General features: G+C 38.5%; 2 protein-coding genes across 7 annotated transcripts in view; one reads left to right on the top strand and one right to left on the bottom strand.

Annotated features, from left to right (window-relative positions):
• The window catches only part of TMEM175 (transmembrane protein 175), a 44,082-nt gene extending 43,202 nt beyond the window's left edge, over nt 1-880 (bottom strand). The window contains exon 1 of one of the 4 annotated variants that reach the window (XM_007496957.3): nt 635-880. The gene's annotated coding sequence lies outside the window, so the exon portion shown is untranslated. The other 3 variants (XM_007496960.3, XM_007496959.3, XM_007496958.3) reach the window with 3 other exon arrangements.
• Nucleotides 881-903: 23 nt separating this feature from the next.
• Nucleotides 904-23,954, top strand: part of GAK (cyclin G associated kinase) — a 113,726-nt gene continuing 90,675 nt past the window's right edge. Inside the window, exons 1-4 of one of the 3 annotated variants that reach the window (XM_056802252.1) lie at nt 904-1,231; nt 19,964-20,025; nt 20,945-21,004; nt 22,814-22,928. In XM_056802252.1, the coding sequence (XP_056658230.1) occupies nt 1,087-1,231; nt 19,964-20,025; nt 20,945-21,004; nt 22,814-22,928 (382 nt within the window). In that variant the 5' untranslated portion in view covers nt 904-1,086. Of the gene's footprint in view, nt 1,232-19,466; nt 19,586-19,963; nt 20,026-20,944; nt 21,005-22,812; nt 22,929-23,954 lie in introns of those variants that run through there. The other 2 variants (XM_056802253.1, XM_056802254.1) reach the window with 2 other exon arrangements.

Here is a 23,954-nt window from a genome sequence, read left to right as displayed (position 1 = left end):
CCCCTCAAATTGTTTACATTCTAATAATGGGAAACGACACGAATAGAAGGGTGCAGCTGCAAGGGCCTGAGTAAAGTCAGCCTGTCTGAAGGGCAAAGCAGCAGGGTAGGCAAAGAGAAGGCAGGATTGTTGTCTAAGATTTCAGCTTTCTGTTTCCTACTTCCATCATATGGAAGAGGGATTAGACTTATTTTATGAAGCACCAGAAAACAGAGCTAGAAGCGATAGGGGCAAACAGTGGATAGATTTCACACAGGAGTGAAGAAAAATTTCTCAACAATTATATTGCTTAAAAGTGTAAATGACCACCTCGATAATAGTAGCTGGTATTTATTTGGCTCTGGGCATTTTCGATGTTTGTCTCCTTGGGGTCCAACACTTCCTCATCGGTTCTATCCACTGACCTCCCAGGCTTCCGTTAAGGCTCAACTAAAATCCCACCTGCTACAGGCAGCCTTCCGTAGTTCATCATTTCTTACTTATCCTGTATCGAGCTAGCTCGTTGCATGCTGTCTTCTCCGTTAGTGTGGATCAGGGCCTCCCTCGGGACTCGCCCACTTCGGGGCTGACGCTAGGGGCAGCCTTTTCTCTCCCCGCCCGGTCCCGCGAGTCCCCAAAACTAAGGCGAATTTACCTCAGAATTCAGCGCTGAAGCCTTAGCGAGGCCCTGCAGTCCGGAATGTCGCGCTCCCGCTGTCACAACGCATTCTCGCCATCACAGCGCATGCGCCTCCTCCGGAGCCCGGGAGGGCCGTAAAGACGCAGAGGTCAAGAAGCGACGCGGCGCCGTAGCGGGAGGGGGGCCGAGGAGGGGTGCGGTATTGGGGCGCGCGGCGTATAATGGAGCGGCCCGTGCCGTGACTCGTCGCTGACGCGGTACGTTCGCGCTGACGTCACCGCGCTGGGGCGGAAGATGGCGGTCCGGTGGGCGGTTGACTGTTGATCCGCGGCAGAGGTGCCGCCGAGTGGGTCGCGCGGGAGGCGCCTCAGGCTCGCGGCTGGCCTCCCGGCCGCCTCCCCGCACTCCCCCGTCGGCCGGCGGAGCCCCCGGCCGGGGCCGGTGCGGCCGCCGGCGCCGCCGCCGCCATGTCCCTGTTGCAGTCGGCGTTGGACTTCCTGGCCGGTCCGGGGTCCCTGGGCGGGGCCGCCAGCCGCGACCACACAGACTTCGTGGGGCAGACAGTGGAGCTGGGCGACCTGAGGCTGCGGATCAAGCGGGTCATCGCCGAGGGTGAGGGGTTGACGGGGCACGCAGGCGGGCACCTGCAGCTGGAAGAAGCGCTCGCCCAGGCACTGCCTAGAGGGGCCTCTGGGGGAAGGAGGGCCGGTCACATGGGGGCGGGGGTTGTCCTGAGGAGGGTGGGTCAAATAGAGGGGGTGTTTGGGAGGAGGGCAGACCTCATTTGGGGGGTAGTCACCGGGGGAGGAAGGAGGGTCACATCTAGAGATGGAAAGGTGGGATGCTCCTGGAGGGAACCTGAGGTAGAACTGGTCATTTGCGGAAGTAAGTCCTGGGGGAAAATAGATCATATCTGGAGGGGGGGAGTTGAGGCAGAACACTTGTGGAGAAGGGGAAGCTGAGGCAGGATAGGTCATTTCTGTAGAGAGGTAGGTAACAATTGGAGGGGAAGCTGGAAGAAGACAGGTCACATGGGTGAAAACAGGGGAGGGCAGGTCGTATCCGGAGACCAGGAATCTTCGGAAACTTGATTGATTTTCTTTAGGGGACAGATGCTCAAGTGGGTCCTCGTATGTGGAAGGGAGACTTGAGCTGGAATTTGGGTATGATCAAGTTCTTGTCTTTGGAGGGGGAAAGAGAGAAGCAGGAAGCATCTTTTCAATAGGCCATTGTGTTTTCTTTAAAAAAAACCACAAAAAACAAAACGTTAACATTTGAGAGCAAGGTCTGGATCTTCTGGTACAGTTCTATTCCACACTGTGATTAATGCTAATTAATTAGGAGGTTTGATTAATGCTGAGAATAATAATTGAAGTGTAAGTGGGAGGGTCAGGGAACTTTTTTCATTATTGATTTTGTGGCCCACAGAGATCAGCTTTTCTGTGTTTAAAACCTTTTTTATTTTAAACACTTACCTTCCATCTGGGAATCAATACTATATATTTGGTTGTAAGGCAGAAGAGTGGAAAGAGCTAAGCATTTGGGGTTAAGCGCCTTGTCCAGGATCACACAACTAGAAAGTGTTTGAGTCTAGATTTGAACCTACAATCTCCCATCTCTGGACCTAGCTCAATCTGCTGAGCAATTTAGCTGTTCCTTAGAAACTTTTGAGATGTCTTTTGTGAGATAAGGCACAGTTATTTGTTTTACTGTGATTCTATATTGAGTCACAGGCAGCAAAGTGAATAGTAGAATAGAATTCGTAGAGCTATCTGAAGTGCTCTCCAAGTGATCCTACAAATTTGTAAACTTGTATTCTGAAAGATACTTTCCTGATGTTACCTGGCCATCTACTACTATTTTTTTTTTGTAGACTCTTTATCATTGACTATGAGTCATTCTCCTTTTAAGAACAATATGGCCTCATATTTTGGACATTGTTTACATTTTTTTCAAATAGTACAACAGATCAGTGTTGGTGCCATTTTTCTTAGCTGAGGAGTTTCTGTGACATTGAACTCCTGGAGAGTGCATGAATTTGGACCTGGAGCACAACATTAACATGGAGAATTAATAACTGGAAAAAGAGGTCAGGGAACTCTAGCAAGCCTAGAATGTAATTAGGTAGAGAGTAGTAGATTCTGGCCTTTTTTAAAAGTATAATCTCAAAACGAGTATAAGAAATGTATAAACAAATGATCCCATTTCCTACTCTTATATTTGATTTGGGGTGGATTAGGAGGGAGGAAGAAGAATATGGTTGCCTGCCTGATCTGTACTAGAAAATGGTAATAGGCTTTTTTAGAGGAATGATAGAATAAGGTTCTGGCCAGGAAGTACCTACATTAATTCTTTCCTGCAATACTATGAGAATGAAGACATTTTTAATCTTTGGAAAGTAATCCAATGATTTCACATTTATATTTTAGCCCTTAAGGGGATGTTGAGAGCTCTTCAGATATACTAATTCAAGATATTCATCAGAAATTTTCCTATTCTATGTAAGAGTTGGTTCAAGTTGTAAGGGATTCATTCATAAATATTGTGTGGTAGGGGTACAAAGACAAAAGTGGAATAATTCCTGCCTTCAGGGAGCTTATATTTTGTAGTGGGGAAATAACATATGCAGAATATTAAACATAAAGTAGATAAAAAGAAATTTCTGAGAAAGTGGCATTTACTCTAAGGGGAATCATTATAGTGAAAAGGAGCAGCTCTAGTTGAGAAGTACCAGGTTGGAATCAGATTTTGGGGAATACTAGGACATTCATTAGACAAATGTTATAAAGTACCTGCTGTGGGCCTAGTATTTTGCTTGTCATTAACTGTCTTCCAGGCTTGGAATTTGCTCTTTCCTTAATTCTGCCATCTAACTTCCTTCAAGACTCAACTAAACCTTTCTTCTGTGAGAAGCCTTTCTCAGTCCCCCTAAATGTTAGTGCCTTCTTTTTTAAATCATCTCCAGTTTATCCTGTATTTATCTTGTTTGTATGTAGTTGTTTGAATGTTGTCTCTCCCATTAGATTGTAAACTTCTTGAGGGCACAAACTAGTTTTGCCTTTGTATCCTCAGTTCTTAGCACAGTGAATGGTACATAGTAGGTGCTTTATAAATACTTTTGATTGGTCTGGACTAAGTCACTAAAAATATGAAAAAAAAACAACAGATGTTTAGCTTTTATGCTGTAGGTGGTGTTAAGTCATTGAAGGGGTGTGTGTATGTGTAAGTGTAAGATTGCAGACATCAATTAGGTGCAGTTGAGTAGTTAGAAGACCTGGACTTTAGTGGAGGCAATGGAAAGAACAGATGTGGGAGATGATGCAAAAGTGGAATAGACAAGGATGTGGTAACTGGATGTGCTAGGTAAGGAAGAAGGTTGAATAAAGAGATCTGTGAACATGGGCAATTGAGTAAAAGGTCTTGCCATATAAAAAATAATGAAGTTAGAAGGAGGACCAAGTTTAAGAGTAAAGATTAAAAGATCAATTTTGGTCATGTTGTTCTTAGGATTATAAATGTGAAGTTGAAAGGGACCTTGGAGATTAATCCAACACCTTCATTCAGAAATGAGGAATTTGAGGCTGAGAGAGACGAAGTGATTTCCTCATTGTCATATGTCTGATATTTGACAAAACTGAAAGTGGAATGCAGGTCATGGCTGTAGGATAGTTAGGAGAAGATCCTTTATTGGCAGCTGGAGATAAAGGTCTGGAACTTGGATCAGAAGTGGTCAAGCTTGGAGATAAGATAGACTAAGGAGTCAGCTACATAGGGGTGGTTGTTGAAGCCATGAAAGTGCATTTGAGTGCAAAAGAAAGTGTAGAGAGAAAAGAGAAGTGACTAAAGAGGTACCATGGTGAAAGATATTTACAGTAAGGAGTAGGACAAGAGGTTATTGAAAGGAGACTGAGACGCAGCAGAGAGAGAGAGAGAGAGAGAGAAACACCCATTGTGTAACATCCCTTTAGCCAAGAGAGGAGGTGTCATCAGTTGTGCTACCAGCAGTGAAGTCAGGGAAGAATGAGTGTGTTGGGAAAAACTGCAGTATCCCAGAGAAGTGCCAACAGATTTGCATGACAGCTTTTGCCATAGGATCCTCTAGGAAGATATGATATTATTTGCAGGGATGATGTAATGTGTTACTAATATTTTTCCCCCTCTTAATCTTTATTTGATGTAGTGACAAAAATCAATGAGCAAATATCAAGTTACCATTATGTACAAAGCTTTGTTAAAGCAGCTCTAAAGTTCCACACCTTAAATATAGGTCAGCCATGTAACAAGGATAACGTGTTTTCTGTTAACTTTAGACAAATCAGGATACAAAATTTCAATTCAGTTATCTAAGATACATTTTAAAACCTTATTTTAACCTCCTCTTAATTTAGCAGGTGACCTATAATCCCTATTGCATTTTGGAGTTTCTGCTTGAATTGTCTCTTTCAGCTAGGAGGAAGGTAATTTTGTAGAAAAACATGTATAACTAACTCCCCAGTTTAATGGAGAAACTTCTATTATGTACTTGCTTTGTGTAAGGCACTGAACGAGATGTTAGGGAATAAATCTGTAGAGCTTTATTTCACTGGGTGGGGGAGGTAGATGGATGGATGCATTTTACATAAATGTAAACTGGGAAAAAGAGAAAGAGAATCTACACAAAGAGAACATTCATACATTTAAAAGAAATAGAGAACATTAGCAAGTGTGGACATCGGGGAGACTCTACAGAGGTGTTGGAACCAAGGCTGAACCTTGAAAGAACATAAGGCTTCTGAGAGATAGAGGCTCAGATGAGAGTGCATTCTGGGCAAGAGGATGATTTCTAATAATGGATGTAAGGGAGAGATGAAATGTGTTAAGCAATAAGAGCTAATATTTGATTTGATTTGTTTGGGAAGTAGGAAGTGCAAAGGGGCAATAAATGTGAGATAAAGCTGTAAAGGTAGGTTGGAAACAGATTGGGGTAGGCTTCAAATGCTGAAGAATTTATATTTTATTCTAAAGGCAATAGGGTTCTTATCCTAAAGGTTTTTGAGCAGTTAAACTGCTTGACTTGTCCCTTAGGGAAAGTTGGAGAGGGAAAAATAGTTCTGGAGAGGGGTCATGAGGGCCTGAATTAGACTGGTGGTTATGCAAGTGAGATAAGAAGAAAAGCTTCTAGAGATGTTATAGACAAGACTTCACCTTTACTGCTTTTACAATAAGTTGTTAAGCTTGTGCTGTGTTCATGTTTAGGCACTTAATAATTGTTTATTTTGTTGAATTTGTTGCTTAATGGATTCTATATGGACAGAGGCTGTTGTGCCTTAGTTGGATGCTATAAATTCCTAGCATGAAATGGGGAAGTTGAGCTGGACAGAAAAGACTTGGCCTTTAATGTTTTTTGTTCATTCACTTATCCAACATATACTTATTAAGTATCTCTTATGTCTAGACAACTATGCTAGGCTGGGAAAGATACAAAGTTTAGATAAGGCATAGGTTCTGCTCTCATGGGAGTTTACAGTACTACATGTACACAAATAACTAATTCAGAGTGATACCTGAGAAGGGCATGAAAAAAATGCAAAAGCAGTCCTCTGTTTGAAACTGCTCTCTTTGTGGCTTTGTTCTGGTGGAAGAATATTGAGTGTCCCGAGATGTCCAATTTACCCAGATTCTGAATCTACATGTAAATGCATTTTTTGTATGGTAATGGTTTGAATTATCACTAACACTACTTCTCACATGTGTGACTGACTCCCAAATTGATTACTACTTTAAAAGTAAGTAAATAAAATCTGCATATAAAATATTCTTCTTTTGCTCTAGGAAGGCTGATCTAGTTCTCAGCATCCTTTGTCTCTGTTCTCTCATTTATGATTGGAGTCAGTATGCATTATCAGCCAGGCTGGGTCCTGCTCAAAATAAAGTTGAGGGATACTGGAAGAGATGTACAGGGCATGCTCTGCCTACAAGGCCTGTTGCTCAGAGGTTTAACCTATGAAATGATTAAGGAACAACACATGCCAAATTAATTATCCTTTTCTCAGAACTGTCCTGCCCTTATTAGAAATATCTGACCTTTTAAACTACCCTCCTCCTTTGATAGGTACTTCTCAGTTCTTATCACTAAACACTTTTCTTGGAACTCTTTCATTCACTGTCATAGTTTCAGTTATCAACTTCTCTTTGAATGATTTCCAAGGCTGTATTTCTGTTTTTGATTACTTTCCTAAATTCCAATACCACATTTGGATCCTCATAGATACTTTAATTCAGATGACCTGAATTCATCTCAAAAATCAGCATGTTTAAAATTTGTTTTTGTTTCTTGAACCCTTAGGTTAGAAACCTTAAAATATATGCATTTTTTACTTCTCTATATGTAAGCTTCTTAGCACCCTACATTCAGTTAGCCATAGTTTTATAGTTTCTTATCTTACAGTGCCTATTCTTTCAAGTACTATTGTTGCCACTCTGGTTCAAGGCCCCTAGCTTCTCATACTTGGACAACTTCGCTATACTTGTAACTGACTGTCTTGTCTTACATCTCTCCCTTTAATCCATCCACCAATCAATTAATAGCCATTTTTTTGCTTAACTCTATGCTAGGCATTGTGCTACACCCTTAGATTATACATACTAAGAACAAAACAAGCCTTGCACTAAAGGAACTTATATTCTAAAAGAGGAGATATCATATGCATATGTAAATACATATAGAATAAATCCAAAGTATAAAAGATAGTTTGGGAGGGAGGATCAAGGCAGGCTTCATGTAGAAAATGGCATTTGTTATCTTGTAGAGGAATAGAAGGATTTTGTGATGAAGATAATCAGAAGTGAATTCATTCTAGTCATGGGGAATGACTGACCAGTGGACAGGCAGAGAGACAGAATGTCTTCTTAAAACACGTATTTTGATGCTTCTTAGAATCCTTTAATAATTTCTTGCTTTTCCAAACCTCCTAGCATTCATATTTTTCTATATCCCAAACTACTTTTCCAGTTTTATGTAAGCTGTAAGCTTCTTGATTTTATTTAAAAAATTTTTTAATTCCTACCAGCTAACATAATACCAGACATATAGTAGGCATTCAATAAATACTTATTGAATTGAATTCCCCTCTTAATTTCCTGCATGAATTCTCCTTTTTGGCTAAAATGGTTTAATCATTGTTCTGCAGAATAGACCAAGTGCTTTCACTTCCTCAAAGTCTTTGCTTTTGTTAGTTTTAGGATCCAGAATGGTATTCCAGCTCTGTCCCCTAATCCTGCCTAAAGGCATAGGTTCTCCATAAAGTCTTCCCAGACCAATCTCACACTTTTCTAAATTTATGACATTTGTTTTCATTATTTGATTTGATTATTTCATTATTTGACAGTTACATGCTATCTTGTAACATCTCATTAATTCTTCATTTAATTCTCCATTTATTATTATTATTATTGTTATTATTATTATTATTATTATTATTTTTAAACCCTTACCTTCTGTCTTGGGGTCAATACTGTGTTTTGGCTCCAAGGCAGAAGAGTGGTAAGGGCTAGGCAATGGGGGTCAAGTGACTTGCCCAGGATCACACAGCTAGGAAGTAGCTGAGGCCAGATTTGAACCTAAGACCTCCCGTCTTTAGGCCTGGCTCTCAATCCACTGAACTACCCAGCTGCCCCCATCTCCATTTATTATTAACCTTTTCATGTGCTTGTCTAGAATCCTTAAGAAGAGAGCAGGGTGTAGTGGAAGGAACAGATGTGAAATCAGGAGGACCTGAGCTCAAAGCTTTACTCTAGCTTTTTTTTTTTACTGTTAATGTATATCTATATGGTCTTGGGCAAGTTGCTTCATCTCTTTGGACCCCTTTTTCATTATTTGTAAAATGAGATTATATTAAATCAGAAGTTCTTAATCTTTTGGGTGTTATGGATTCCTTTAGTAGGCTGACGAAGTCTGTGGATCTCTTATCAGAATGATGTTTTGTTGCTCACATTCATTTATTTTAGTTAGAGTAAGAGTTTTTAATCTTTTTGTATCCTGTACCCCTTTCGTCATTCTGGTGAAAATCATGGACCCTTTCTCAGAATATTTTCAAAAACATAAAAATATATGGGATAATAAAGTAAATCAAAGGTTAATGAAAATTAAAAAAAAATTTTTTTTCTGTACAAGTTCATGGACCCTCTCTATCCATTCCTGGGGATGGGTGGGATACATAGATTTCAAGTTAAGAACCCCTGGACTAGGTGATCTTTCAGGTCCCATCTAGCTGACTGGAATTAACTGAAATTTGTGGTAAAGTCTGTTAAGGTCCAAGTTTGCAGGGGCCATGTATTACATTTTGTATTACATTTTTTTGGTACCCTTTATAGAGAATAAACATAACTATCTGGGGATGAGTGGGACAGAGGTATGTGTGGGGGGAAGGAGAAGGAGAGGGAGGGGTAGCTGGCTGGCTGGTAATGTATTAATCACTTTAGAAGGATAGACTGGAGCAAGCCTGTAAGGCAGGGGTCCCCAAACTTTTTACACAGGGGGCCAGTTCACTGTCCCTCAGACTGTTGGAGGGCTGGACTATAAAAAAAACTATGAACAAATCTGTATACCACTGTCTGGGATAGCAGAGGCTGCAGCGCTGGTTGTGATGGGCCTGTCACACCTTGCATAGGCCCATCACCATCACCGCCACCGCCGCCGGACAGCAGTACACACAGTGTGGAATCTCCTTCCCAGATCGAAGCTCACCATGCTGACATCTTCTTTTGTGCAGCCACATAATCCTTTCTGCAGCGCCTCCTTCTAGTTCAGTTACTCTCAGAACAAGGTGCCATGCAAAGGATTATGTCACTGGAAGTAGTACTGTACATGAGCAACCCTGCGCTTTGTGGCACTGCCACATACAGTGCTCCTCTCACTGACCACCTATGAAAGAGGTGCCCCTTCCGGAAGTGGTTTGGAGGGAGGGGTGCCTAGATGCCAGGAAGCAAATGAAAGATGATGACCTGAACTCAAGTGATTGAGCTGTGAGTTCCATTGAACCAGAAGGGAGAAAGTGTGGTACATTGTAGCCTTAGCACAGTGCTCGGTGCATAGTAGGTGCTTACTAAATATTTATTGATTGATTTGGAATCTGAAGACTTGGGTTCGAATTCCAATATTGTCATGACCTGGGTAATTTTGGACTAGTTAATCTAGTGCTGTAGCCTCCTAAGGGACATGGTATTTGGTATTTTCAGGTTTGGGATGGGGGTGTGAAGGGGATTTAAACTATTTGATTCACCAGGGATGACAGGAAATGAATTGTTGCTAGATACTTGATGGTATGATAATAGTTATTCCCTATTACTATTGGGGATGTTAAGAATGATTGTTTTGTTTTTCAATATTTAAACAATGAGTTTTAATTGCCCTATTTAAGTATTGGGTGTGGTTTGGTTAGAGAAAGAGGCAAGAAGTCTCTTAAGTGTACTCAAGGTCTTTAGTTATTTTCTTGTTGATTTGCTTGCTTTTCTTTGATTTCCTTCAGACTATGGAATTGATGTTAAGGGGAGTCTCTTAAGATTAATTAAGGTTGATAGGACCTTCCTTGCCTTAGACTCATAATAATTTCCACCTTCTTCCATGCCATATCCCATCTTCACTTCAGGTTTGTATTAAATATTATAGCTTATCAAAAAAAAAAGCATATTTTTGCCTGCTGCTTGGCTCTAGGTTACCTCCCTTTTCATCACTTAGTGTGAATTTAGGGAATACAAATTTCTAAATCCATTTTAATGTATGCCCAAGTCAAATAATAATTAGCAGGTTAAGCCTGATCAAAAGAAACAGCAATGTGTGTGGGGGAGTAAAAGTGGGGACAGCTAGGTGGCTCATACATAGATGGAGAACCAGACCTGGAGATAGGAGGTCCTGGGTTCAGATGTGGCCTCATACTTTCTAGCTGTGTGACCCTAGGCAAGTCTCTAATTCTCATTGCTTAGCCCTGTTGCAGCATTGATTCTAAGATGGAAGGTTAGGGTTAAAAAAAAACAACTAAAAAACCACTAAGTAGTCAGAGCCAGTAAATGTTTTTGTATTGCCATTTAAGAGAATCTATACAATTAAACAAAATTTTCCAAGTTTTTTCCAATCTACCTCTTTAATATTGCTGATGTGTCCTTTACACCACAACCACCCTCATCAAATACTTATCCCCTTTCATCTGGACTATTACACTAACCTTTTAAGTGGCTTCTCTGCTTCAGGCTTTTCTCCAGCAGTTCTACACACACAATCTCCAAACTAATAATCCGAAAGCACGTATCTGGTTGTGTCACATCCTTTGCTCAGGAACTCCCTGTTGTTTCTAAGATAAATACAGGCTCCAGCCTCTCATTTCAGGCTGATTATATATTTCATACTCTACCCCCTCCTCCATCCAATTTCTGACTTTAGGAACCCCTAGCTCTCTTCAAAGCTCAGATCAAGAAGTGGTATATCCTTCAAGAGGTTTTTCCTGATTCCTGTAATGGTTCACTTCCCCCTCCCCATCATTGTGCATTTATTTTGTATATATCTTTCATTTCCTTATGGGTTAACTTGTATCTCTCTGTCTCTGGTTGTCTGTTTCTCTCCCTCTGCCTCTCCCCCCCAAGAGAATACTCTCTCTATGATATCAATTACTGTCTTTGATATTGTCAAATGCCCTGCATATAATAGTGACTTGATAAGTGCTTGACTACAAACATCCTTAGTTACAGATGGCATCCCAGGCCACTAATTACCATTCTTGTTGGTATAGTTATCATACACTTTTGCCATTTCCAGTATAGCTTCTTTCTCAGTCATTGAGATTGCTTAATACTTTCTCAGCTTTTCTCCCCCCACTGTCTACTGCCTCCAAATCAAAAAAAGATGATCAAAGAGATGGAAGATCTAGTAAAGGAAATAGCTAATAGGCCAATTTGGCTTAAACAAATCAGTCAACAAACATTTCTAAGATATAGAGACAAAAATTAAATAGTCTCTGCCCCTAAGGAACATACATTCTGTTAGAGGTGACAACATGTACATACACACACACATATACAAGTGCTGAAGGATACATTCAAAAGATGTACACTCTGTTTCCAAACTAATTGGAACATTAATTTATATATATATATGTATGTGTATATATATATATATATATATATATATATATATATTTGTTAATATTTCCCAATGACATTTTAAAATCTTGCTTTACTGGGCTTCCTGAATGATACTTATGGTCTAAACCACTAAACAGTGAGGATTTGAGTCAGGGAGTTATTGTGCAGAACCTTGGTGGGAGAAGGGAGTTCATAAGAATAGCAGAGATGAGTTGTTTCCATTCAAGAGCTGCTTATCAGTTAGTAGGACTGTTTTTCTCTATTTGTTTATGAAGTTCTTTGAGTCTATTCACCTGCATTTTCTGGACTGAAAAAAAAAAGGCTGCCTTCTATTTGATATACATTGGTGTCTTGAGAGCACTTGTGTGGTAACTAGGGTATCTTGTTATCCACATTTTGGAAATCTGGGCTTGAGTATATTTGGAGATTTCCTATGAATCAAAAGAGAGAATTCTTTTCTTTAGGTCAGCTCCTAAATTTGGACCTCATCAATGTGAACCCAGGATCATTGGTTATTTCAGTGTTTTCCACACGGAGATTATATTGTATTTATTTTGTATATGTGTTTTAATTAACCCCTAGCCATGCTACATAGGCAAGTCAAGCCAGCAACAAATATGGAAGAGAAAAACTGAAATCTGCTTTTGCCTCAGTTTATCAAACCTTTTCTCCACCCATGAACTCTCACTTTTTGGGAGCCAACTATGGCTTTCAATTTTGTCTGGACTGCCCAGGGGGCAGTGCAGGGGACATTTCCCCTGCCCCAGACTCATGATCTCTTGACCCTATTGCTACCTTTTTTCAGCTGCTATTTTGTCCGGACCCAGTTCACCCAATGCTTTCCCTCACATTCCAGGCAAGTTCAGGCTTACACCAGGTATACGTAGTTAAAAGGGGGGAGGGGTAAAATTCCTTCCCACAATCTGTTTTGTATTTGCTTATTTGTATACATATTATTTATTCCCAGTAGAAAATAAGCTACTTGAAGGGGCAGCTGGGTAGCTCAGTGGATTGAGAGCCAGGCCTAGAGATGGGAGGTCCTGGGTTCAAATATGTCCTCAGACACTTCCCAGCTGTGTGACCCTGGGCAAGTCACTTAACCCCCATTACCTAGCCCTTACCACTTTTCTGCCTTGGAGCCAATACACAGTACTGATTCCAAGACGGAAGGTAAGGATTAAAAAAAAAAAAGAAAAGAAGCTACTTGAGAAGATATATTGTTTCATTTTTGTCTCATATTTCTAGGACTTAGCACAATGCCTAGTATATATAGGAGATGATGAATAAATTGTGGTTGAATATGTGTAATCTGTACCCTCAGAAGAATGCTAAGCTACTTGAGGCCATGGTCTTTTAAAATTTTATATCCTCAGTGTTTAGCAAATAGTAAATAAATGGTTGATGAATTATTGAATTGAATCTTATTTTTTTCCAATTTCGGGTCCATAATTTCATCTTATCTGATATGGAGATAAATCCTTTGGAATTTTGCATGGCTGATGACGAGGATGCAGAATTGTTCATCATGCAACAATAATAGCTTTGTTTTTCTCTGCTTTATTTCTTTTGTGAAATAATAGCCCTGTCCTTATTCTCAAAGAAAATTCCCAGATATTGTATTATTGACGGAAGTTCACTGTGAATTTTTGCCTTGAAAAGATTAATGAATTGCATAATTGTACTTTCCATTGATTCCCCCTCCCATCTTCCAGAGCAATTACATTTTAATTTTCTTAAAACTTATTGAGACTTGTTAGTATATAACTTGATTTTAGGTCTAAATGGGCTTTTATAAATCTTCTAGTCCAGCTATCTCATTTTACAGAGAAATTTGAGGCCCAGAGAAGAAAAGTATAGCTTATATAGGGATCTCACAGATAGCCTGTGACAGGACTGAATCTGGAACCCAGTGAACCATAAGTAGCTTTTTTGAGTCATGTGTTACACTGGGTGTTTTAAATTTCTTTTTTTTTTCAGTTTTATTGTTTTAGTGAAATTAGGCTATATGATATATTAAGTACTGGCCTATGTTCTGAGGAGTCTTCAAAGGAATCTTTTCTGAGGATAATCTACTTTTCGTTTTCCTGAAAACTTGAGATTGCCTGAAGGGAATAGGATGGAGGTGGAGGTGGGGGGGGCTTACACTGATATTTAAGTCAGAGAGCAGATTATGAGAGGAGATACTCCTTCCAGTTGCACTAACCCTCCAAGTGGGAACCCTGACAAACCAGAAAAACAGGGCAGTCATAGGTCTAGACTTTAGAGTGAATTGATACTGTAGATATTAAGTAAGCCCATTTTACAGCTGGTAAAAATGAAGCCTGAGAAATTAAATGACTTGTACAAGGTTGCATAGATTGTTATGGTTAGGATTTGAACCCAGATCCTTCAAAACTAGTGCTCTTTCCACTACATAATAGATGGCAATGGCCATCCTGGAGTATTATTAAATTTGTCTTCAAGATCTGTCTTGTAATTTACAAGGTCCTGTAAATCCATAGATTCAGAATCCTTTGATGCATATAGTATTCAGGGGAGCAAGAATTACCAGAATGAAACTGAGTTGGAAGCAGTGGTTACTATTGTAAAAATGACTGTTGGACTGGAAAAGAAAGAAAAAATGACTAATACTTTATCACTTGCATCCGATAAGCCATCACTTTGGGTAGTGAGAGAATTGGCAGATATGATTGCTAAAATACTATTTGTGGATGATAGCTGAAAGACTAGAGAGTGGGAGAAATACTGTGAAACTGGAGAATGGCCAATATTCTGATTTTCAAAGAGAGAAAGAGAATAGAGTCTATATTACAGGCCACTGAGCTTGGTTTTGATGCCTGGTAAAATTCTAGAATTTATTAAAGAGATTGTTAGTCAACATCTAGAAAAGGAAGTGGTGATCACAAAGAACCTTCATTGTTTGAGCAAGAACCAGTTTTGCCAGCCTAAGTTTATTTCCCTTTTACAAGAAGAGTAAATTGCCAGATTAAGGAAAAGCTATTGATATAATTTACCTTTATTTTAGGGAAATATTTAAAAATGTTTTATGCTGTTTTTGAGTAATGGAGAAATATCAGCAATAAATAATATAATTAAGTAGATAGGAAAATGGTTTAATGATTGAACAGAAAGGGCACTCTTTTGTGGAGTGCTCCATGGATTAGTTCTTGATCTTTTGCTATTTTATAATTTTTATCAATGATTGGGATAAGGCATAAGTGATATCCTAATAAAATTTGCTGATTATATGAAGCTGGGAGAGGTTGCTAATGTACTTCATAACAGGATTCAGAAAGGTCTTGATGGACTAGCATGGTGAGCTAAATCTAATATGATATAATTAGTAGGAATACTATCATACTTAAGTTTTAAAAATTGACAACAAATATGATATGGGGAGCTGTGATTAGCTATGGTCTGCATATTGTTTGAAAAACATCTTGGAGGATGGCAGTAAGTTCAGTATGAGTAAATAGTGTCATATGACTATCAAAAAAGTCAACTATTGGCAACTTGAGGAATATTGAGAAGGATTGCTTCAAGGTGTAAGGAGGTAATAGTTTCTCTGTAGTCTATCTTGGTCAAAGCACATCTGTAATACTGTGTTTCATTTTTGATACTACAATTTCAGAAGGACATTAATAAGCTGGAGAGTAGAGGATAGCCAGAATTGTGAAGAGCCTAGAGTCTGGCTCAGATGAGAATGAGTTGGAGAAACTGGAGGTGTTTAACCTTAAGAAGAGAAGGCTAAAGTAGAGAGGGATGGGATTGGTGTTTAAAAGGTCTCTCATCTAGAAGAGAAACAGAGACATGCCATTTGAGGTTTCAAACAGCTGAACCAGGAGCAATGGATGAAAGGTGCAGAGCAGCTGATTGAGATTTGATGTCAAGAAAAATAACCTTAATAAGCTATCCCAAAGGACTTACTTCTGTAGTAGTGAGTTCTCCCTCATTGTGGTTTTTCTCCTAGATATTGGATAGATCACTTGCTAGATATAATTTTTTGAAGGGATAGGTTGGGGTGGTACAGGTTGAAGAGGAGATGGCTATTGAGTTCCATTCCAATTCAGAAATTCTGTGATTCTGTGACATGCTCCCAGTTGTGATGTTGAAAGCCTCCTATTAATTATTTTTTGTGTAACTTATAGCCAAAACATTTAAATAGCCTCTAATCCTTTGAATTTTAGAACAAATACTTATGCTGCTTCTCAGTTTGCTTTTTGAATATTTTAGAATCCTGTTTTAAATTTCTAGATTTCATAGTCTGTTATTTGTATAGCCAAACCTGTCTGCATTCTTGTTCACTCAATAAGTATTTATTAATTGTTTATAATGTGTGGTGTACAGTGCTAGACCAAGGGGATGAAAATAGAAAGGATGAAGAACCCCTTGTCTTATATTTCAATGGTAGGCAGTGGGCAGAGTAGATATAAAGAGAAGAAAATACAAAGAAATATAAGTGAGGTAGTATTTATAATATAAATAGGAGATAGTTGGGAAGGAAGGTGTTTGCAGTTTGGGAGGGGATGAAGGAAGGCTTTGTGTAGAAAATGGTGCTATGAGCTATTTGAGGAGAGGGATTCTGTCAGGAAAAAGTGAGGAGAAAGTACCCCTTAAGCATGTGAGAAGGCTAGTGCAAACACAAAGAGGCGGACTATGGAATGTTCCATGTGAGGAGCCAAGAGAAGGCCAGGTCACGGGAACTGAGAAGACAGATTGTGGCCAGGCCTGGGAAAGTCTTTTATTTTTATTTTTTAAAAATTTTATTTAATTAGATGATTTAGAATAATTTTCCATGGTTATAGGACTCATGTTCCTCCCCCCCCCCCCCATCTGACAAGCAATTCTGCTGTGTTTAACATGTGCCATCGATCAAGACCCATTTGCTTATTATTAATATTTGCACTAGGGTGATCTTTTAAGGTCTACTTTTGGGAAAGTCTTTTAAAACTAAATTGAGTTTACATTTTATCCTACTGAGGCACAGGAGATTATTGACTAAAGAGGAGGTGCATGGTCAGATCTATGCTAGTGCAAAATCACTTTGAGAGTAGTGAGGTAGGATAGACTGAAACTGGGAGGGAATTGAGATCAAGAGACCAATTAAGAGGTCATTGTTAAACAAAACAAAACTTGACTAGAACATAGCTGGGGGATGTATTATAAACCTGCTTACTGGAAACACTACAAAATTATATTATTCAACCTTAACTGGGCTTTCACTGTAGCAGTTTTTTATTCCTTTCTCATTGATTCCCTATCTCAATCCCCACAAAGGCTCTTTATTTTTTCAAACCTCTCAAACTTCCACCGACCTGCCCCTCTCCCCCAACTGAGATCCATGCCTCTTCTGTTTGAGAAAATTGAGGCCACTTGAAGTTAGTTTTCTTATCTCCAATTCTCATTATCTCAATTGATGATAACTCCCTCTCTTTCCCCAGGTTCAGACAAAGAGGTACCCCTTCTCCTTGCCAAAGCCAACATGGTTGCTATCATCTTCAGAAGAAGAGTTTCCTATCTTTCTCTAATCTTTAACCTCTCCTCCATCTACTGGTACCTTTATTGACCTCAAACATATCTAACCTTATAACCTCATAAAATCTTCACTCGACCTCAATCCTTTGCAGTTTGACTTCTGACTTAATTGCCTCTCATAAGTTAACTACTGTATTCTTACTGAGCAAATGAATGCTCTTAGTCATTATCTGTCTCTATCAGTTTGCTGCACTTGACAGTGTTGACCATTCTCTCTACCTAGACCCCTTCCTTACTTATCTCTTGGTTCTCATAGCTCTCTTGTTTTGACCTTTTTGTTGGCTTATGGAGATTCTGCTCCTCTAGCTGTGAATGTTGTCCAAGGTTTTGTGCCAAGTATTCTATGCTCTCTCCTTTCCCTCTGAGTAACATAAGGTTATTTGGCTCCCACAGGGTTAACCATCTTTTCTGTGCAGATGATTTTTCAGATCTTTATGGCCAGCCTTTCTTTTAAGCCTTAGTTCCACATTACCAAATGTCATGCTGATCTTCCAGAGACATCTCAAACTTGGTAAATGCAAAACTGAATCTTTCCCTCCAAACCCTTCCTTCTTCCAGGCTTCCCTGTTTTTGTTTAAGGCATAATAATCTGTTGTTTTTGTAACAGGTTGTAACTTTGGCATCATCGTAGAATCTTCATTCTTATTCTCCCCACATGTCTAGTTATCAAATCTTACTGTTCTACATACATGACATCTCTTACATCTAGTCTCTACTCACTTAACCACCACTTTAGTTTAATCAGTTAACATGTGTTGATTATGTGATAGGCACAGACTGGGGATATAAGTACAAAGATGAAACAGTTATCTGCTCACACGGACCTTACATTCTAATGAGGGAGACAAGAAGCACACACACATATAAATATGTACAGCATAAATGTAAAGTGAATAAATACCAGTCCACAGAATACAGGTAACACAAGGCAGTTGGTACAACAAGAGAGGTTTCCTAAGATGTGATGCTCAGTGAGGAAAGGATGTCGGAATAGAGAATCACTTAGGGAGAAATAAAAGGACCACTTTGCTGTTGTGAAGTTGGATGACAGGTATGTACTTGTTGATCCTCTACTAATAGAAAGTGTTGGCTTAATGGCAGAGCTGAAAAATAACTTGTAGCCAATCAACAAATTCTCATTGAATGTCAGTTTTGCTAGAAACATTTTAAAAGCTATGAAAATGAATTTTAACAAGAATTTCATTGAAAATTTGGGGAAAAGTAGTGAAACAAATATTCACAAATGATTTGTAGCAACCATTATATCTATAGAACATCTACTATCAGTCAGTGGTTTTATTATTGAGGAGGATGAAGGAACCTGGTAGAGCTAAAAGTTTTTAAAAAATTATATTTTAACTTTATATATATATTTTTTTTTACCCTCCTTTTTACCCCCCTTAGGATGAGATTTTAGCTGTTATCTGTTTCCAAACTTCTGGTTTCTGTGTCAGTTAAGTAGCATTTATTAAATGCCTATGTGCTAGGTACTTTGCTAAACACCAAGTACAAAAAAAAGGCAAAAAAGCCCAATAGTTTGTGCTTTTGAGAAACTCATTCATGGTCTAATGGAAAAGATGTAAATATGTAAATAACTTTGTGCAGAAAGATTCTAGTCAGGATAAATTGGTGTGGTCTTAGAGACAAGCACTAAGTTTAAGAATCTCTGACTTTATATCTATATGAGAGAGTGGAATAGCAAGTAAGGGTACTGAGAACTCAGCCTGGCATATCTTTCAAGGAGTTCGACTTTTGGAAAATTAAAAAAAAAAAGATATTGCATGACTCAGGAAAGATTTTTCCCTTTTAAGGCTTCTCATTGTTGGCAGCACCTCAACTTTAACAATATCTTCATACCACCATTTTGTCAGAAGAATTGACAGGTGGATTGATAGGTGAGAGGAGAAATTGACAGGTGGAGAATTACTATCTTTCATTTAAAAAATTAAACAGTAGAATTAAAAATTGGTTAAAAGTTTTTCCTTTTCTTGATCCTTGGTAAAACTTTATATATAAGGTGACATGGAAGCATGTTTTTGCCCGTCTTGCTTTGAAAGGTATTATTATGATGTCTTATACAGCAGTAATAGCATCAGCCATTCATTCAGTAAACGTTTATTAAGCCTCAACTATGTTAGGCATTGTGTGAAACTCTGGGAATACAAATATGAAAATAATTGTCCTTGCCTTTAAGGAACTTACAGTTTAATGGGGAAGACAACATACAAAGGGAAGCTGAAAGGAGGGGGTGTGCCTGGGAAGGTACCAGATGTGGGTCATGGAAGAAAAGTCAGAGAAATCCCAAAGCAATTCATCCAGGTGAGAAGAGAGGAGATGTTCTGAGCTCTTCCTTCAGTGGATATTTTGGGTGACATAGCTCCACCCTCCAGTCTGAGGGCCAGAGCATCATTTATTTAATCTCATCATTTATGCATTATGTTTATTTATATAAACTTCTAAGTGTGGTCCCAGCAACTTCTCCAAACTGGTTTTCTTTATGTTTCCTGTGTGGCAACTACCTGAAGTAATATAATACAGCTGCAGTATGTTGGGGATTTCCCCTGCTGATAGGTCAGTTTCATTTTGCGGTACCATGTCCATCCATAAGATGCAGAGCCTGTGGCTGAAGGCTGCAGCTGCAGAAGAATTCAGTAACTTGAAAACATATCAAACTTAACTTTTGTTTTAATTTTTCAGGTGGGTTTGCTTTTGTTTATGAAGCTCAAGATCTTGGAAGTGGTAAAGATTATGCTTTAAAGGTAACAGCTTTTTTGAAAATTAAAAATTGAATTGAAAGCCATTTTGGAATATTTGTAAATATTTCCCCAAATGAAAGAAGTCTCAAATTAGAGATTATAAAATACCTGATATTTCTCTTGTCCCTTCCTGATGTGTCACACTTGAATTTTTCCTTCCCTTTTTGTTACTGCCAGCATAGCCTTGGAATGGACTCTGAAAGCTAATCATTTTTAAAGCATACTTGGCACAGGGTGTGTCATGGAATTGGGAAAAGATCTTTGGCCAGTTTACTCAGCAGTTATTGGAACCAGCCTTCATGTTCCTTGCCTTCTTTGGCTTTAATTTAACACTAAAAGAAAATTTTTAATTCCTCACTAATGGATTGTTGTTCTTAAAGATTCAGCAGACATAGGGCAGGATTGTGAGCAGCGTCTGTAGATGTTGGAAAGCTGTTTTTAGCCCTGACTCTTTGTGATTTGGGACAAGTTGCTCACTCCCACTCTCTGAGCTGTAGTAAAAAGAGGTTCCTCCCACTGCCCATCCCTCAATCCTCTGCTTTTTTTCCTATAATAAAAAAAGTTTTTTTTCAAATATTTGTGTCTAATTAGAACAAAAGATATATATATATATATAAAATCTAAAAAGTTGAATTTTTTAAAATTTAAAGTAAATTTGTGTTTATTCCTTAATAAAATATTTACTATATATATATATATATATATATATATATATATATATATATATATATATATATATATGCTTATCTATGTTTATCTAGTTTGGGGATTAGTGAGAAGGAGGGAGATACCTGGGAATTTTAATGTAATTCAACAAACAAATAAATTTAAAAATATTTTTACTTAGAATCAAACATTTTACCTTCAAAAAAGAAATCAATTTTTAATCTGTTCTTTCTTTTTGTGTTGTTGTATGATGCAGAGACTGCTGTCCAATGAAGAGGAAAAGAACAAAGCAATCATTCAAGAAGTTTGTTTTATGGTATCCTTTTTTTTTTTTGGGAAGACTTCAAATGTGGGAAATCACTTTATATTTTAAGGGTCATAAAAATTGATTGAAGTGACAATTATAGACCAGAACAGGTCTGCTTTTCAGTGGGCTGGCCTACTTAAAACAGATATGTTTCTTAACCAATAGGCTGTAGTTTCCTTAGAAAAAGAGGACTTCTTTCTCCTATTTATTGAGACCCAGATTCATGTAAAAATAATTTGCAGCATTCTAAAAAGAATCTTTTTTCTCAAAACGAGATACATTATTTTTATTTTGTTGGTGCAATTACTAGGCACCTGTCATACTCTGGTTATCCTCTTGGCACCTTTGTGGATGTTATAATAGTTATTACTTATCAACTAAAAAGAAGGTGTAAATTTCTTATTTTCTCTTCAGAATCAGGGGCTAATAGTTCCTGATGCCCATGATCTGTTGCCCTGTCAGAGATTAGGCTTGGTCTCTTCCTCCTGGAGAAGCATTGCTCTAATGCAGCTGTTATGTGTCAGCTGTATGGGATGGCTTTCTAGGCAGCCTCTGAAAGAATATTGTGTTTGACTAGAGGACTTAGTCTGGTATAGTGTTAAGTAAGGGGCAGTCCCTGTAGCACACAGCATGGCTGTCCCTCTCAAATTTCTTCTCTCTTGTTCACTTTATTTGTTCCGTTGTATGCTGTTTGGCCTAATGTGCTTTGTCTTCTTGCTTTTGCTGATTTTCTTATTTCCCTCAAATATTCATTGCTCTTTCCTCCAAAGCAGTACCCCAAACTTTCTTTTCCATAAAGTCTTATCTGACTTGATAAGGTATTGTTTCCTTTTTATCTTTATTTCCTGTGCCAAGCACAGTGCCTTGCTTGCAATAATAGGTGGGAAAGTGTAGTGTAATGAAAAAAGCCTTGAAGTTGGAGTCAGACGAACTGTGTTCATATCCCATCTCTGCCATATGCTTCTCTGTGACCATAGTATTCCTCATCTATAGAGTGAGGTTGGACTAGATCACTCCCCAAGATTACCTGTGGCCCTAAATCTGTGATCCTATGATTCTTGTTGCTTAATAAAGGTTCATTTGAAAAAGTGGATGACTTAGCCTTATCCTCAAATCCAACCTCAATTTTCTTCTCTAAAAAATGAGAAAGTTAGACTGTTTGGCTTCTTGGTTCCCTTTTGACCATACATCTAACCCTCATTTTCCAAATAAATATTTGTTAAGTACTTTGTGCAGGGCACTATGCCAAGACTCTGAAAGACACATAAAATTTAGTTAAGACACAGATCCTGCTCTCATGGAGCTTACAGTCTTTTAGGATAACCAGTCAGGAACAGTCATAGTTAATCAAAATATATAAATACAGATTGTGACATGAAGCCTGAAGGTAGGAGAGATCACTATTTACTTGGGCATCAAGGAAGACTTTATGGAGAAGCTATGTATAATTTTGTATATTATGTCTTAGCTTTGGGTTTAACTGTTTTATGTGGACTGCACTACAAGATGCCTAATAACAGTGGCTCTCTTCTCCATGGTTAATATCCTCACCCACTTTTTGGTGTCTGATACAGTGATAATGGCTACAGATGTTGAGTGCTCATCTTTTTTCTCTCTTTACTTTTGCCCTTCTTTGTCCTGGATCTTTGCTGCCTGCTTCCATTTTGCCTTTTTTTCTTGTAAAATTATAAAGTAATGGTACTCTTGGGTATATCTATATTAAAGTGTGTTTTTGTTTAAAACTTTTTATTGATCTGTATTTTGTAGATTGATTTGTAGAGATATTTACACATTTCTTCTTTAACAAACTAACTTCAGAAAAAACTTTCTGGACATCCTAACATTGTCCAGTTCTGCTCTGCTGCATCAATAGGAAAAGAAGAGTCTGATACTGGACAAGCTGAGTTTCTTCTTCTCACTGAACTCTGCAGAGGTAAGATTTTCCATTGGACTATCTGTGTCTATGATTTTTTCTTTTTGCAGGTGTAAATACATGTGGCCATTTTAGTGCCCACCAGCTTCCTCTGACAAAATAAGCAAAGTCTAGTTTGAACTTAGACTTCCACTGTCTACCAGAAGAGATTCTCTTTGTTGGTATGCAGTTATTATAGGGAGTATATGGAAACATGGCTCTTTCCAGAGTTAGTTTGTGGACTTCTTGGTTACCCTAGAGCAAGTTTCTCTTCCCACTGGCTTCTCTGTGTTTGTTGTTTACTTTTTGTGAAATATTTCCATAAGTTCTGCCTTAAATATTTAATTAAATAGTTCTTGAGTACCTTTTGTCAGCTGAGGTAATATACTATTCATTAGGTGCTGTGGAGTTGCAAAGGATAAAATAGGTGATCCATAAAGCCTATAGAATTGTGAGGTATGTATTATATTAAGGTCAATTATGACTGACCTTAGGGGGCTCATGGGCTTCATTTCATATGTAAAACATAAACAAGTGACAAATCAGGGACTCTGTGAGCTATTAGTACTAGCCTAGAACCCTGAAGGTCAATATTTGATGATTTCTCTTTAAGGAATATGATTCATCAGGGTGGGGTGGGCCAGAGGGTTGTGAGTGTTTATAAACTGATGATGTATGTGATCATTTGAGCATATTTTCTTACTGGAGGACTTCACTGTGGACAAAAGTGTATGTTGTTGGTTCAGGGAAGATGGAAGGCCAAGGAAGGGCTAAACCTCTTTTTGACACTTTTTCTTCCTCCTCCCTTCTTCTTCATCTTTGTGTTCATCATTTTCATTTACAAATTCCCCTGAAATCTTCCCCAAACAAGAGTGCCTAAATTCAGTGGATAGGTCATAGGATCATAGATCTAGAGGTCCTCTGGAAGGAACTCCAGGAATAAAGATCTGAATATTCAGTGGTATATGCTTTGGCTATCAAAGTACACACATCTTCTCTTTTTTGTCCATTAAAAAAAACAACAACCTCTGGAAAGGATGTTTTAAA

This window comes from Monodelphis domestica, chromosome 6, assembly GCF_027887165.1.
Source record: "Monodelphis domestica isolate mMonDom1 chromosome 6, mMonDom1.pri, whole genome shotgun sequence".
Classification (NCBI taxonomy): Eukaryota; Metazoa; Chordata; class Mammalia; order Didelphimorphia; family Didelphidae; genus Monodelphis; species Monodelphis domestica.
Note: the sequence above shows the minus strand (reverse complement) of the source record. Positions and strands in the feature narration are given on the sequence as shown.